This window comes from Moschus berezovskii, chromosome 27 (genome assembly GCF_049115385.1).
Source record: "Moschus berezovskii isolate FMDL1 chromosome 27, NW_MosBer_1.0, whole genome shotgun sequence".
Classification (NCBI taxonomy): domain Eukaryota; kingdom Metazoa; phylum Chordata; class Mammalia; order Artiodactyla; family Moschidae; genus Moschus; species Moschus berezovskii.
In genome coordinates, this window is record NC_142486.1 from 22,383,827 (window position 1) to 22,401,551 (window position 17,725).

Here is a 17,725-nt window from a genome sequence, read left to right on the forward strand (position 1 = left end):
CCTTCTACTATCACGTACAAATAAATTAACCCTACAAAGAATTTTAGCTTAACTTAAAATTGCACCTAGAAAGGTATGGGATTATTTGTACCTATTACAAAAACCAGTTAAAATCAAGGGCTGCTACAAAGAATGAGGTAAACTGAAGACTCTCTCCACTATGCAGCCTTCAGATAAATGGCTTTTTTTTTTCTATTGGGTTCTAGGTTTGCACACCACAGTGTTTTGCTAGCAAAGCATTCAGAGTTCTCTTCCAGGAACTGTTTGCATGTGTGTGTATATAAATTTACACACACACATACACACACACACATATATACACACTGTATACTGCATCAGCAAAATATATATATTATATATATATTTATATAAATATAAGGAACATTTCCCCCACCCACCCACCCCCAACATGTTTCTTAGTGTTTTTTTTTTTTTGTACACAGAGAATAGGGAATTTCAGAATTTTTACATACATTTTAGCAAACAAGTTTTGATCTATTGGCTTCTTGGTGCAGTGATGCAATGGCAATCCATTCTGGTGCCAAAGACTCATACCATTACAAGGAAGCTGTGAACACTAATTTCTTAGGAGGTGAGGCCAGCCCCACATGAACATCTTTTGCATCCCTCTGGTCCGCCATGATTCATAAATACTTAGACTTTTTTCTTTTCCTCCCTCAAATGAATCATTAGACGTTAAAAATGGAACAACAGAGTACAAAGGGCCACATGCTTTTCAGTATAAAGCATTCTCCTTCACTAGGTTGCTATCACAGTGCAGACCTGACTGCCTGAATACGCTCAGGAGATTTAGTCAATATTGTCTGTATTTGGTTATGGAAAAGGCTCTCCTTATTTTTTGTTTTTAAATCCAAAGTGCATAGTGAGAACAAATCAAAGCATTTTTTTTTCCTTTTCAGCATCAGTTTCATCTAAGCACTTCCTATGTGAGGACTACTCAGATGCCTTGCCTTTGTCCTCTCCACCCTCCAAAAATAAAAAAATAAAATAAAATTAAAAATAATAAAAGAGTCAAGCAATTTAGACATTCATCAGCCTGGTAAACAAACTTTGCCGGCAAATAGAAGTCCTACTATTGTAAAGAAAATTGATAAGACAAAAAGTACATATGATGACCCAACTACTGTGTTGTTGGGTAATTTATAAGGTTGACCTCCGACTTCATTGATGTAAAATCCTATTGGAAATATTAGGGCAGCCATACAGAAAAGGATCACTGTAAAACAAACCAAAACATAACATTAGTAACATGGTTTGGTGATTAAGAAAACAATGAAAATTTGGCACAAAGGAAGTTTATAAGCAGGGTTGTGGATTTACGACAACATGGTCAAATCTGTTACAACATGGACCACTTGTAACAAGGTTTGCATATACCACCGATCCTCCAAGCCTAACAATTAAATACAACAAAAGCTGGTTTAGCCTTTTACATACAGTTTTGAATATAAGCATTAAGACAGGCCACCAAACCTACTAAGTAATTGTATATACAATTCTTGACCATTTAAAGTAGTGGCAAACGGCTCAGTCAGACAGGGGCTAAGTTCTGGCTCTACTATAAAATCTTAGTCTTCTGAAATTCTGAAAATGGGTAAGTTATAGAAGAATAAACAAAACAATTTTAAGTCCTTTGCACAATGCCAGGTTGATATTAAGTGCTGAATAAATGTTGATTGTTGTCATCCTAGTATTTTTCCCAATTCTCTGCTCTTCTCAGTTGATATTAGTTATAAGGAACTGCGAAAAGGTACATACAAATATAAATACTATTTATCTTACTCTGATTTCAAATCAGGTAGTGGAAAGAACCACTGACTTCTGATATGAGGAACAAACTGCAGGTGGTTCTCTCTCATGGACAACATTCCCCAAAATAAAAAAACACAACTCTCCCAGGTTTCTGACTACACAGAGTTTAAAGAGGGGGATGGTGGGGAAATCTTTGAGTTTTGTATACAAACACAATGAAATATATTATTTGCTAAAATGCTTTTATAAAGATATCAGAAAACCCAGTGTTTGGGCAGAAGTTATTCCACAGTTGGTTGTTTTAGAAACAGCGTGCTCCCCTGTGCTACCAAAGAAAATCTTTTCTTAAGAAACACAAACTACCTATAGATAGGCTGGGTCTTCCAAGAAAATATTTTGTGCTTTTTGAAAGCATATTCACAGTCTTTCAACTTTCTCTGAAGGCAGAAATATTTCCTCAGTATATTGTGAAGGCAGATTACTACAGTCAGCCCCATTGCTAACTGAATGAGAAAACTTTTCTGTGTTAAACCCATTCCCAGCAATAATGATAGACTCCTGGATAAATATACCAGTTGACACTTGTCCTAAATTATCTGTGTTACTCAATCAACAAAATTTAATAGTAGAGTTCTGAAAAGGCCAATTAGAAATATTCCCTGGAGGGAATAGCTCCAGAAATGTAGTAAAAGGCAACATTTTCTTAAGTAATACACTAGCTTAAGAAACACACCAACACGCTTGTTTGCTTTGCACCATTTACGTGACTATTTTCTATTAAATCAACACAGAGTTTGTTTTATTTTGGGCATATGACCACACCAAATAATGTTACATAAGCAGATTTAGATTCTTTTAGATACCTACTACAAAACGAATGAAAAATTCAGGTATTAAGTATAAGAGTTTTTGGCCTTTTGTTGTATAGTTAGCAATAAACAACTGTATTAGCGCTGCCAATGTCCCCTCATCACTGTTATTTGTCACCAACCTTTAATGGTTCTTATGTCTTAATACGGTTTGGTAAGTAAAATGAAACCACAATCTAAATAGCTATAGACAACCTAAATAGCTATAGACAATCTAATAAAAGCAATAGGAAAACATTATTGCCTTAAAAACAATTTGTTCTTTAATATAGATTAATCTAACCTCAGGAAACACTAAAATAATTTAGAAGTGCTTCAGACATATGCAGATGTTACTCTTGCTCATTCTGTTAACTGATGTGACAACTTAATTCCTATCCTTTACTATTTTCTACTGTAAAATAAAAATCTATCCTTTATAGTAATCACTTACCACTTAATGACTATATTTAAAGCAGGGTTTAATATTTTACAAGTGTTAAATATTTTCCAAATTGGTTAGGAAGAGCTTAATCAAATTTCAAGGAAGTAATGAACGCCTGATTGTATCCAACAGTGATTTCTAATCTAAGGAATCAAGTTATCTATACTTCCTGAGGAGTTTTTAATGATGGTGGATGAGATTTTTTTTTAAGCTCTTGAGACCTGAGAAGTTACTTCAGATCTTAAAATACTGTCAATGCTGAAAATATCTATCAACTTTTGACAATTAAGTTCTGGGTCCTAAAAAAGTCTGTAAAGACATAACTTCATATCCTGTATAGCATAGATTTCTTGGTGGTGAGAGCCAGATATCAGGTGTACTGGCAGACAAGTAAATTAAGGTGGCAAAAGCAAGGACAAGAATCAGACTTGAAGAAAAAGACACGTCTTTTTATCACTCTTGCCGCCACAGGTGCGTCCCTAATGTGTGGCTCTCCTTTGAGCACTTCCTCTGTATAAACCCATTAGAAAATTAGTTTATATTCTTAACAAAACTACTGAGAAGTACATTTTCAAAGGCTGAATGGCAACACTAGGGGGAGTCCAGGCCCTCTTATGACTGCCACCCGAGTTACACTAGCTGGGGTAACAAAAACAATGCATTTAAGGAAGTTAAGAGAAAGGCTCTACGCTTCCTTAGATGACATCAACCCTAAGATACACTGTTGAACCAAAACACCAAGGTACAGAATAGCATAAATAGAATAAATATGTATTTATAGAACACTCACACATACATATACGTTTCTATACGTAGAACACCACTGGTAGGAAAACCCAGAAACTGGTGAGAATGGTTGCTTCCAGGAAAGTAGTGGATAACTGGGTGACAGGGCCATAAATGAGATTGGTGATCGTTTTTACTTGGTGACCCTTTCATAGGCTCTGAATTATATATCATACACATATTTTAAGAAGTTAAATTATTTAAACTGAAAAATAAAGGGAAAAAATTCTACATTTTAAGGTAGTACATTTAAATACATAGGTAAATATTCTCTCTTGAAGAGGAATGAAAAGATAAATCAAAGTTCTTTCCTTTTACTGAGTCACAAGAATCAATGGCTCATGTGAGTAACTCAGTGCTTTTCTTTGACTCATACTACTTTGCTAAATTACATTTTAGATTTTTGATATTCAGAGCATGGAAAGTGAAATTGTTAGTCACTCAGTAGTGTCTGACTCTTTGTGACCCCAAGGACTGTAGCCTCTGTCCATGGAATTTTTAGGCAAGAATACCGGAGTGGGTTGCCATTTCCTTCCCAAGGGGATCTTCCCAATCCAGGGATTGAACCCAAGTCTCCTGCATTGCAGGCAGACTCTTTATTGTCTGAGCCATCAAGGAATATGCACTCCCAAATTTTAACTAAATCCTTCTGGATGTTATTTTACTCCTAAAGAGTGAATTCTATCTGGATAAGTAACTGTATCTGTAAGTAAAGACTCTCTTTAAATTCCTCATCAGTACCCTTTTAGTAGCCCCATCTCTCTAACTGCCTCTGCTGCTGCTGCTGCTAAGTCGCTTCAGTCGTGTCCGACTCTGTGTGACCCCATAGACGGCCTCCTACCAGGCTCCCCGTCCCTGGGATTCTCCAGGCAAGAACACTGTAATGGGTTGCCATTTCCTTCTCCAATGCATGAAAGTGAAAAGTGAAAGTGAAGTCGCTTAGTTGTGTCCAACTCTTCGCAACCCCATGGACTGCAGCCTACCAGGCTCTGCTGTCCACGGGATTTTCCAGGCAAGAGTACTAGAGTGGGGTGCCATTGCCTTCTCCGGTAACTGCCTCTAGATCCTACTATTTAGAAAACTGTCTCAGGAGGTCTGACCTCAAACAAGATCATCAACTTGTTTTACATTTCTCAACAAGGTTGAAGAAGCATTTTTATGTCAACTGCAACTTGATCTGCTGCTGCTGCTGCTGCTAAGTCACTTCAGTCGTGTCCGACTCTGTGTGACCCCAAAGACGGAAGCCCACCAGGCTCCCCCGTCCCTGGGATTCTCCAGGCAAGAACACTGGAGTGGGTTGCCGTTTCCTTCTCCAATGTGTGAAAGTGAAAAGAGAAAGTGAAGTCGCTCAGTCGTGTCTGACCCCTAGCGACCCCATGGACTGCAGCCTACCAGGCTCCTCCATCCATGGGATTTTCTAGGCAAGAGTACTGGAGTGGCTTGCCATTGCCTTCTCTGGCAACTTGATCTACATTTTAAAATTAAGGGAGAAATAGAGATGAAAATAAAACAACAGATCTGGAAACGTATATATTCTCTAAAGAGAAAGAGCTTCACAGAGAAATAGGGAGAAAAAGAGACTCACAAACTAATATCCCTATCCTATGATCTTTAAGAATAAATTGAGTTTTAACATTAATGGGAATACATGGGATTATGCCTGCCCCTGTAAATTCTACATGACAATATCAAGGGAAAGTAAGCTGTGCTATAATATTTATTTTTAAAAAACCAGTCCATTCTAAAGGAGATCAATCCTGGGTGTTCATTGGAAGGACTAATGCTAAAGCTTAAACTCCAATACTTTGGCCACCTCATGCGACGAGCTGACTCACTGGAAAAGAGTCTGATGCTAGGAGGGATTGGGGGAGGGAGGAGAAGGGGATGACAGAGAATGAGATGACTGGATGGCATTACCGACTCGATGGACATGAGTTTGAGTGAACTCTGGGAGTTGGTGATGGACAGGGAGGCCTGGCGTGCTGTGGTTCATGGGGTCGCAAAGAGTCGGACACAACTGAGCGACTGAACTGAACTGAAGAAAACCTGAGATGATTATAGGATACTGAATTAGAAATTAAATCCTGTATTATTTGGCACAGGTATAGTTATATTGTTCTTTACTGCAGAGTTTCTTAACAGGCCCTATTGGCATCTGGGGCCAGATAAGTCTTTGTTGTAGGGCTATTCTGTGCATTTGTACACTTCTTAGCAGCATCCTTGGACTCTGCTTGCTACGCTACACTCTGCCCAACTAAGCATCCCTTTGGTTGGGACAATCTAAAATGTTTCCAGACTTTGACAAATGTCCCCTGGGGGCATAAAACTGCTTTAGAAAGAAGTAAGCAAAATTACAGGAATCTTTCCTTTGTGCATGTTTGTTGCTTTTAGCTTGGGAAAAGCCTGTGTTGTGTTTTGAAATTAAACCAATTTTGCAAAGTACAAGAGAATGTGTAATATACGTATCATACCCTTGGGCATAGCTTAATGGCATAAGACATGTTGAGAAACAATTGTTAAGATAGCTAAATGTGTTGATATTTCAATGATCACACAACTTACAGTAGAAACTCAAAGTAATGATATTAAAAAGCAAATCACCACCTGAAACTAATTTATATTTCTGTATATATTTTTCTAGATTTATCTTTATTTGACAGAAGATACCAATACCTTTAAGAAGAGGAAAAGACTCAGGTTAGTGGTTGCTCTGAGTCACAGGCCTGGAAAACTTATGTCACAGTGTGAGAAAAAATAAAATTCATTAAAATAGCACTTTATTCAAAGCAATTAAGGTCTGGATGTCCTGGTCTTGTGGTGAGAATTCTGAAGAGCTGGTGGGACTGCGTGGAGTCTATCTGATGGCCGTACACAAATGGTGCTCTTTGATGATTAGAGAGTCCTTATTACTGAGACTTGAATATCTTCATAAAAATACCAGTGTGAGTGCCTTCTAGACAAATTTACTTATCACAGGTTACTTACTTCCAGTGAATGCTATCCATCGAGCATATTTTGTGGCTTCTCTTCGCCAGTGGGAAGCCACCAACAAACCACAAGTGACAGTCAATGAAATGATTCCCATGATGATAAAAAACAGTGTGGTGACCCACTCTGGGGGAAGCCGAGGTGGGATGCATGTCCGGTCTCGTCCATGGATTGTTTGACACTGTCGCACAAGGCCCACAGTGAGTGCTCCTGGGGAGACACAAAACATAGGAATATGTTAGTGGGTTTGGCACACCCAGGGAATAGTCCCTACCAACACCCTTTAAATCTTATTTCTCTCTGACTGGGTCATCCACGTACTTAATTCCACTGGGTCCTACTCTGCAGCATTCTGCTATAGCCCGCTATGTAGAAATATTTCATTTAACATGCAAAGTAAACTTAAATGCCACAAGTCATAGAAGACAATTCATTCAGTCATTTATTACTTTTCTGGGTGCCTGAGTCAAGCACTGTTCTAGGCTCCAGGGAAATGAGTGAACAAGAGAGATGAGGTTCCTGCTCTCGCCGGGCTTATCGTTTTAGCAGAAAGAATTGAAACTTTTCTATTCCCAGATCTAAGTCTTACCATATACTGTTTTGGCTGAGAAGAAACACACTTTTAAAAAAATTAAAGGCAAACTTGAAATATTTCTAAGTGTAATACATAAATAAAATTAAATAATGGATTGAATACTAGAACCAATATTATTTTATTAAATGTAAAAGGTCTAAGAATATTACAATATAAATGTTTTTCCATGAAATTCAAGAAAATGCTAGAAAAACTAGTAAGTTCACCCCGTTTGGTAAGTTCAACAATTTTGTACAATGTAAAGGTGCTCACATTGCTAAATCATTACTAGCATGCTTCAGCCAAAAAGCATAGAGGCATCAGTGCTAACTTTTAAAGTACCTCTTCTCCCATTTAAATAAATGAAAGCGTTTTTTGTAAAACATTAAGTGCTATTTTTAAACAAACATGTTCTCAGTCAAACCCAAGGAACCCCTCTATCAAATTTGGGGTAAATTAATTTATAGAAATCTAGACAAGGAAGATGAAAAAGTAATTATTTTATCCTTTTCCCCACTAAGAAGAACAGTTAAAATGTTACTTTTGAGTAAAACTTGCTTGCTTCTCCCTTTAAGAGCAACTGCAAATGGGAAAACAGCTGCCAAAAATACAAGAAATTTCTGGAGCCACTGAAAACAGATTTCTGCATCTTTTGTTGGTCTTATTTTCTCACTATGAACAACAGCTACAACAAAAAGACATTAACCTCAAAATCACAGCATTTGCCATGAACAAGTTCCTTTGTTGAGGCATTTTGGGAAGCTGCCCTTAGTGGGAGAAGACAGACCAGGGCTGGAGCTGTAAATATACGTGTATATGTGGGGCTGTTGGTTGGGGGGGAGCTGCTTTCCTGCAACTTGTCTTTGCCATTAGTACATTTTTAGAAATAATGTGTTCAAAGAAAACATAGAAGAAAAAAAAAACAGCTCTGCTCTCAAAATTGAGTTGTGGTCTTTTTTTTCTCTCTAAGGCTAACTCTAACTTTTCAAGAGTGGAAGACAATAACTCAAATGAGCTGGACTTTTTCTCTCAAATCATCTGATAATTAGGTGCTTCTTGTGATCTCCCAAGAGGTGCAAAGAGCATTATAATTATGGGATCATATCCAGCAAGGTGGAAGAGATGGGTGGGGGAGCGGAGAGGGACAGAAAATGAGCAAACCTTCACAGTAATGCCACACTATTCCTCCTCCTATAGCTGCTGTTTGGAGTGGAGTGAGTTCAGAGTTCATAGGCTCAGTTCAAAGTTTCGGACAATCACTAACCCCCCAGATCAGGGATTGAACCTGTGTCTCCTGCTCTGGCAGGCAGGCAGATTCTTTACCACTAAGCCACCAGGGAAGCCCATCCTGGTAATTGCTTGAAACCAGAAAAGGGGTGACAACAGGAGTGAGGAGGTACCAGGGAGTCGCATAATTGTTCTTAAAATGAAACACTAAAAAGTTTTCTTGAAAAGGAAACTTGGGGGAGAGGGTGTGTCTTATTATGATAAGCCATTTTATAGTAATTTGGGAAATATAGAAGGCATTCACAGTAGTGATCAAGCACTTCTATCAGGAAACCATTCCTGATCACTCAGCAAAAAACTTCTGGCAAATTACCCTCTGTAGTCACTATCTCATTTATAAAAGCTCTAATTACTGTGAGAACAGACAACAGGCAATGAAAGACCCTCTGGAAAAATTCAATATTATGGATTCTGATTACAGTAACAACTTTCTTCACAACTTAAATAGCAGTACAAAGACACTTTCATCAGTAACTCTAAACAGCCAGCACGGTGAAATTTAAATTTGAGAATTATTCTTTGCTGGTAAATATTTGAGGCTGTAGGTTCAATACATCTCTCCTTCAAAATATTTCTGAGTGTCCTTTTGTTGCCCCTCTTACTTTCCATTTATGGACATGGCAAGGAGGACTCGAATTTAATTTTCTGCGCCTGTAGATTATTACGCTTTCTGAGTAGGACTGATTTTTCCTCCTCTCCTGAGAGGCACACCACACCAAGTGAATACAAAGATAACAAGAAAATGAAAATTATAGCTATCAGTTCAGTTCACTTGCTCAGTTGTGTGCGACTCTTTGCGACTCCATGGACTGCAGCATACCAGGCTTCCCTGTCCATCACCAACTCCCAGAGCTTGCTCAAACTCATGACCATCGAGTCCACAGAGACAGCTATACTTCCTAGAAATCAAATGGAGATAACCTGACAGATGTTCAGCTTTGAAAGAGGAGTTATGCTCCTATATTTGCAAAAGGCCTTATCACCACAAATCAAGACCAAATATTCAACAGCTATGTTCTGGAAGAAAAGAAAGCTAATACTAACAGGAAGGTACACTGTATATAAGAAAATCAACTCACAAATATTTTACTGAGTGTCTCTTACGTGCTCACATTTCTGTAGTGGTTGAGGTTACAAAACTAATACTCTGTCACACTTTCAGTTAAAATAGATTTTTTTTCTTAAATTATGCAAACCTTAGTGCAAACAGTGGTTGGTCAACATTGTTGCTAATATTCATTTTCCTAAGATTCTAGGGTAATATATATCAGAGTTACATATTTTCCATAAGCTGTCTGGATGTAGGGAACTGCAAGGGTAATTGTGTTGCTCTTGTTGAATGTTGTAAATTCAGGTACTGTGAGTACCCGAACTTTCACCAGGTCTTTAAATTTCATCTTTTACCTCTATTATCTCCTACCTGCAGATTCAAATCCACCACTCACACTGACTAGCCAAGACCTTTTACATCCTCCAAATTCTCTGAACACACTTATAGACTGTATCACATAATTGTGCACTTGATTTTTTAAAAATAACTTTTATTTGTTTATTATTTTTGGCTTTGCTGGGTCTTCACTGCTGTGTGGGCCTCTCTCTAGATGCGGTGTGTAGGCTTCATCACTGTGGTGGCTTCAGGGCACACAGGCTTCAGTAGTTGCGGCTCCTGAGCTCTAGAGCACAGGCACAATAGTTGTGGTGCATGGGCTTAGCTGCTTCTTGGCAAGTGATCTTCCCAGATCAGGGATCGAACCTGTGTCTCCTGCATTAGCAGGATTCTTTATCAGTGAGCCACCAGGGAAGCCCCATGCGCTTGATTTTAAGGTAGCTTCTTTTAGACCCAAACAGAAAATGAGGAAACTGAACATTTTACTTCATTGAAAGCCCTCAGAATGGCCTGCAGCAGTGGGCGCAAAGCAGGAATTAACAAACATTTGGTGAAATTAAAAAATAAACTAAATTTAAAAATCACGCTGCATTAACTAAATTCTCTATAGAACTCAGTGTGATTTCTTGAAGCACACTAAATTAAGCATAAACTTAGCCATTCACTAATTTTTTGCTTTATCCAACAGGTCTTCTGTTTCTTGAAGGGGTCTGTAATTCCATTTCCCAAACAGCCAATCCAACTTTACCCTGCAGCTGTTTCCTAGGTAACCAGTCTAGCCAAACAAAAGACTTGCACACAACAGGAAAAAGGAAATCAAACCAGGAACTATAGCATGCCATATGCCTCTTAGTATCTCACCTGTGTATCAAAACACAGAAAATGAAGTCATAATTTCCTGTTAAGTGGGGAATCTTAACTAAGGAGGCTTTTGACACCCATCATCTATGGATCCAACACTACTGAAATGATTTAACACTGCCAGTTTGAGCACGTCTGTTGCTACAGTGAGGACGATTACAAGGCTCGTCATCACCATGTGTAAAAGTTGTGTTACAGAAAATCTGAAACACAGGTGTTGTAAAGCACCAAGGCACACATACCCACAATCCGTCAGAGTAAATCGGGTGTGGTAACTGCTCAATAAACTGGCCATAGATTGGATTTTCCAATATAGGTTTAATTTTAACAAAACAGTGAAGTTATTTAACATTTTGCTATTGCCCTCTTTCATCTTCCCCTTGAATTTTCTTCCTACTCGTGTTCTCTTCATCTCATGGGGCTCTCTTTGTTAGTGAAAGGTATTGGGAACTGGCCCACCCAATCGCTACCACTGATGTGGATCTCTTACTCTACTTTCTCTCTGGGGATATAAACATCTGATCTTGGCAAGCTAGCCTGCTAGTAACGTAAGGGTCTTAATGATTGATAAAGGCTTAACGTATTGCCCTTTTTAACAGCATATGTTTAATTAAGGGACGATATTCCAACGATGCTTTTGAACTGTGGTGTTGGAGAAGACTCTTGAGAGTCCCTTATACTGCAAGGAGATCCAACCAGTCCATTCTAAAGGAGATCAATCCTGGATGTTCATTGGAGGGACTGATGCTAAAGCTGAAACTGCAATACTTTGGCCACCTCATGAGACGAGTTGACTCACTGGAAAAGACTCTGATGCTGGGAAAGGTTGGGGGCGGGAGGAGAAGGGGACGACGGAGAATGAGATGGCTGGATGGCATCACCGACTCTGTGGACATGAGTTTGAGTGTACTCCGGGAGTTGGTGATGGACAGGGAGGCCTGGCGTGCTGTGATTCATGGGGTCGCGGAGAGTCGGACACGACTGAGCGAATGAACTGAACTGAACTGACTGATTCCAACCGAACTGAAAATTAGAGTTTTGTGTTTTAGTGACAGGCTGGCTAAGGAAATTTATGAGAATCTGGAGGCAGGTGAGAAGAAGCCTGGTAGGGGCCCCACTGTGGGCAGTGATATACACCTTCCTGTGCAAGTCATACCCCGGCAGCTCATACTTTAAATGATTAGGGACACAAGCATAGAAAATAACAGTCCACAGGTAACTTTAAAACTTCACATATTTAATTTTTTCCTCCAGAAGCACTGTTAGTGATGATTATTTTTTATCAGCTGTGATTTCTGGTTTCTAGTTGTTTACTTGCAAAGTTGTGTCCGACTCTTTGCCACCCCATGGGCTGTAGCCTGCCAGGCAAGAATACTGGAGAATGCTGCCATTCCCTTCTCCAGGGGATGTTCCCAACCCAGGGGTTGAACCTGCATCTCCTGCATTGGTAGGCCAGTTCTTTACCACTTGAGCCACCAGGGAAGCCCACCTTTAGAGGTGGGTACTTATAAACAGTGAACTGGCCAAAATGAGTGAGCAGGTAAAACAAGGGATCTAATGAACCATACTAAGGCAGTGTCTGAAAACCCTAGTAACATAATACTTAGGTTTATTAGGCCACTCACCAGTGTCTGCTGTAGTAACAGTGTCCCTTCCTGTTACTTCCACCTGCTCTTATACCCCCTGGCACTTCCTGTCACTGGCTGCTACTTTCTTGGCATCCATCACTCTCCTATCATCTTCATTTCTTCCCTTATCCAGTCTAGCGTTCTTGATCCATCATATTACCACCTAACTTCTATCCTTTCACTGCACCCACCTGGCAAAAACCATAACTCTGATTCAATGTAAGTTTTGCCCTTGCACTTACCTCCAGGATGCTGATGCTCAGAGCAGAGGGGTGCCACTGTAAGTTCCTACTGAGAACCCATCACTATCTCAGGACCTTTATTATCCGGAAACAGACTTCCCTAGTTCACCACTTGCCCATTCTCTCCTGTGCCCATTTCAAGCCTGCTGCGCTCTATGTGGGCACTGTCCACCACCCCCTTCACTCCAGTAAATGCCTTCGTGTGTTTCAGAAAAGACAGGGGCCATCACACAGCAACTCCTTAACTGTTCACCGTCAAAACTTACGGATTTATCTGCGTATACCTGTTCTTTCATCTTATTGATCCGTCTACCTTTGTTTTGGATCCTATTCCCTCTTACTTTCTCTGGGAGCTTGCCTAACATTATTTTCTTTCTTTTCTGGATTGCAAAAGTCTCCCCTGTTTTTAAAACCTGTTTACTTTTTATTTTTTGGCTGCACCACCTGGTGTGTGGGATCCTAATTCCCTGACCAAGGATAAAACCCATGCCCTGAGTTGGACATGGAGAGTATTAACCACTGGACAGCCAGGGAAGCCCCCCAAGTCTCCCCTGTTATAAAACAAGAACACCCCATCACGTCAGGTCATCCTCTGGTCTCAACACGCCTGTGTTTCTGTCTGCTCTGCCTAGCATCCTTTGTCCCCGAGCCTGGTCAAGAGTTCCTGTCTCCGCTTCCCTGAGTCTTGTTCACCCTTTAATCTACTGTAGCTTGGCTTTTACCCCAACCACCCCTGACACAGCTCTTGCCAGGCTCATTCATTCCACACTGCTGACTCTGATGTATATTTCTAAGTCCTTTTCTTAATATTTTAGCAGCATCTGATATAACTTCATTTCCTCTGGTTTTAGTGACTCCATATTCTATTTATTTTCCTCTTGCCTCTTTAGTTTTTCTTTCTCGTTTTTCACAGGCACTTTTTTCCTCTGTCATGGTGTTTTTTAGGGATCTTTGCTGGATCCTGTTTTTCTTCTACACAGTTTCCTCGATGAAGTTCAAGTGGCTTACAAAAGTCTGGATGATATTGCTTCTTTTTTCCTTTTTTTTCATATTTGGTGCTCAAGTTCTTAAGTTAATTCTTAAGTCATCTCTAACAAGCATGAGCACACCAGGCTTTCACATATGCTGTTCCCTCCACTTAAACTACTCTTTCAAACAGTTACTACCTACAATTCCAAATTCCAGTCACAGTTTAAAAGTCACTTCTGGGAAGTCTTCCTCGACAAGGTGTTATATTCCCATTCTGGGCTAATCACTCCTCTATGCTTCCATGGCCCCAATCATACCATTATAACTATTTATTGAACTTGAGAGAAATCGTAAATTTGTAGCCAGTAGGTCAGAAATGCCCCCTCACTCCAAACTTGTGGCAGTGTCTGAATTAGGGGCAATCTTGTGGAAGACAGAGCCCTTAATTTGTGGGATCTGTGCTAACTCTAGGTGGCTACTGTCAGAATTGAAGTGTATTACAGTGTACTTGGGAGTTAGTATATATTTACAAAAACTTGTATATGAAAGTCCAAATCATTATTGATAATAACAAGGAAAGTGGAAACAACCCAAATGTCCATCAACTGATAAACAAAATCCATAGAATATTATTCAGAAATTTAAAAAAGAGTACTAATACAAGCTACATGCATGAACACTATGTTAAGTAAACAATGATAAAAAAGCCAGACACAAAGGCTATATGGTGTATTATTCCATGTATATGAAATACAACAAATAGGTAAAGTTGCTGCCAGGGGATAGAGGAGGAGGAATTGGGAAGTTCCGGGTTTCTTTTTCCTGGGCTGATGCAAATCCTCCGGAACTAGATATTGGCAATTATTGCACAGCATTATGAATATACTAAAAATCACTGAATTGTACACTTTAAATGATGGATTTTATCTCAAACAAAACCCAACATATTAGATTTACCAACTTAATTTCAACAGTATACCAAAATTTTTGCCTCAATATCCCTCTATTACCTCCTTTTCTTTTGTACTTATTACCATGTAAATTACATCTTTATACATTGTAAGCCCAACAACACAGTTTTATAATTATTCAGTTCAGTTCAGTTCAGTCGCTCAGTCGTGTCCGACTCTCCGCGACCCCATGAATCACAGCACGCCAGGCCTCCCTGTCCATCACCAACTCCCGGAGTACACTCAAACTCATGTCCACAGAATTGGTGATGCCATCCAGCCATCTCATTCTTCGTCGTCCCCTTCTCCTCCCGCCCCCAACCTTTCCCAGCATCAGAGTCTTTTCCAGTGAGTCAACTCGTCGCATGAGGTGGCCAAAGTATTGCAGTTTCAGCTTTAGCATCAGTCCCTCCAATGAACATCCAGGATTGATCTCCTTTAGAATGGACTGGTTGGATCTCCTTGCAGTATAAGGGACTCTCAAGAGTCTTCTCCAACACCACAGTTCAAAATTATTACCCTATTTTAAAGAGAAAAAGAGGATTTCCTTGGTAGCTGAGTGGTAAAAGAATCTGCCTGCCAATGCAGGGGACATGGGTTCAATCCCCGGTCCAGGAAGATCCCACATGCTGCAGAGCAACTAAGCTTATGTACCACAACTACTGAAGTCCAAGAGCCTAGAGCCTGTGCTCCACAAGAGAAGCAACTGCAATGCAAAGGCTGCACACTGCAACTAGAGAATAGCCCCCACCTGCTGCAACTGAAGAAGGCCCACACAGAGCAATGGAGACCCAGCACAGCCTAAATAAGTAAATAAATAAACCTTTTAAAGAGGAAAGGATTGCTAGCAAAAAGACATTTATACTGACTTTTATATTCACATTTGCAGTTACTTTTACTGGTGGATTTCTTCAAGTGGATTCAAAACAGTGTCTCATGCCCTTTATTTCAATTTGAAGAAAACTCCCCTCAGTATTTCTTATAGGACAAGTCTGTTTGTGATGAATTTTCTCAGCTTTTATCTTAGAATATCTTGATTTCTCCTTTGTTTCTGAAGAATAGTTTTTCAGAATTTTTAGTTGACAGTCTGTTTCTTGCATCATTTTGAATGTGTCATCCCACTGCTCTCTGACCTCATGGTTTCTGATGAGAAGTCAGTTGCTAATGGTTTTGAGGATCTCTTGTATATGAGGATTCACTTTTTCCTTGCTGTTTTCAAGATGCTCTTCATGTCTTTGGACTGTTTGACTATGATGTAGCTAGGTGTGAATTATTTTGAGTCTATCCTGCTTGGAATTTGTTGAGATTCTTCAATGTGGAGATTAAAGTTTTTCATTAAACTTGGAGAGATTTTGGTCATTATAAAGCAGATTTTTTTTCTGGAATTCTTTGCTTCGTCCATGATCCAATGAATGTTGGCAGTTGGATCTCTAGTTCTTCAGCCTTTTTGAAACACAGCTTGTATATATCTGGAAGTTCTTGGTTCCCATACTACTGAAACCTACCTTGAAGGATTTTGAGTATAACCTAGTTAGCATGTGAAATGAGTATAACTGTATGGTAGTTTGAACATTTTTTGGCACTGCCCTTCTTGGGGACTGGAATGAAAACCGACCTCCAATCCTGGCCACTGCTGAGTTCCAAATTTGCTGACATGTTGAGTACAGCACCTTAGAAGCATTATCTTTTAGGAGTTTAAGTAGCTCAGCTGGAATTCCATCACCTCCATTAGCTTTGTTCGTAGTGATGCTTCCTAAGGCCCATTTGACTTCACATGACAGGATGTCCGGTTCTAAGTGAGTAAGCATACCACCTTGGCCATCGAGTCATTAAGGCCTGTTTTGTATAGTTCTGTGTATTCTTGCCAACTCTTATTAATCTATTCTGCTTCTGTTAGGTCTTTACCGTTTCTGTCCTTTATCATGCCCATCCTTTTCTGAAATGTTCCCTCGGTATCTCTCATTTTCAAGAGATCTCTAGTCTTTCCCATTTTATTGTTTTCCTCTGTTTCTTTGCATTGTTCAATTAAGAAAGCCTTCTTAAATCTCCTTGCTATTCTCTGGAATTCTGCAATCATTCAGGTATATCTTTCCCTTTCTCCTTTGCCTTTTGATTCTCTTCTTTTCCCAGCAATTTGTTAAGCCTTCTCAGACAACCACTTTGACTTCCTGCATTTCTTTTTCTTTGGGATGGTTTTGGTCATTGCCTCCTGTACAATGTTACAAACCTCTGTTCATAGATCTTCAGGCACTCTACCAGGTCTAATCCCTTGAATCTATTTGTCACCTCCACAGTATAATCATGAGGGATTTGATTCAGGTCATACCTGAATGGCCTAGTGGTTTTCCCTGCTTTCTTCAAGTTTGAATTTTGCAAAAAGGAGCTCTTGATCTGAGCCACAGTCAGCACCAGGTCTTATCGTTGCTGACTGTATAGCACTTCTCCGTCTTTGGCTGCAAAGAATATAATCAATCTGATTTTGGTATCGACTATCTGGTGATGTCCATGTGTTGGGTCGACTCTTGTGTTGCTGGAAAGGGGTGTTTGCTATGAGTAATGTGTTCTCACTCTTGCCATCTCCTGCTTGACCGTGTCCAATTTACCTTGATTCATGTCATGTACCTAACAGTCCAGATTCCAATGCAATATTGTTCTTTACAGCACTGGACTTTAGTTTCACCACCAGATACATCCATGCCTGAGCATCATTCCTGCTTTGGCTCAGCTGTATCATTCTTACTGGAGCTCTTAGAAACTGCCCTCCACTCTTCCCTAGTAGCACACTGGACACTTTCCAACCTGGGCGGGGGCACATCTTCCAGTGCCCTAACTTTTTGCCTCTTCCTACTATTCATGGGGTTCTTGTGGCAAGAAAACTGGAGTGGGCTGCCATTTCCTTCTCCAGTGGACCACATTTTTTGACAGAACTCTTCACTATGACCCATATGTCTTGGGTGGCCCTGCAGGGCAAGGCTCATAGCCTCACT

At 39.8% G+C, this 17,725-nt stretch overlaps 1 protein-coding gene across 1 annotated transcript in view; it reads right to left on the reverse strand.

Annotated features, from left to right (window-relative positions):
* Window positions 1-410: 410 nt before the first annotated feature.
* The window catches only part of MOSMO (modulator of smoothened), a 66,055-nt gene continuing 48,740 nt past the window's right edge, over window positions 411-17,725 (reverse strand). The window contains exons 2-3 of the mRNA XM_055409638.2: window positions 6,838-7,050; window positions 411-1,237 (exon numbers count right to left, since the gene is read on the reverse strand). Of these exons, the coding sequence (XP_055265613.1) occupies window positions 1,053-1,237; window positions 6,838-7,050 (398 nt within the window). The 3' untranslated portion in view covers window positions 411-1,052. The remainder of the gene's footprint in view (window positions 1,238-6,837; window positions 7,051-17,725) is intronic.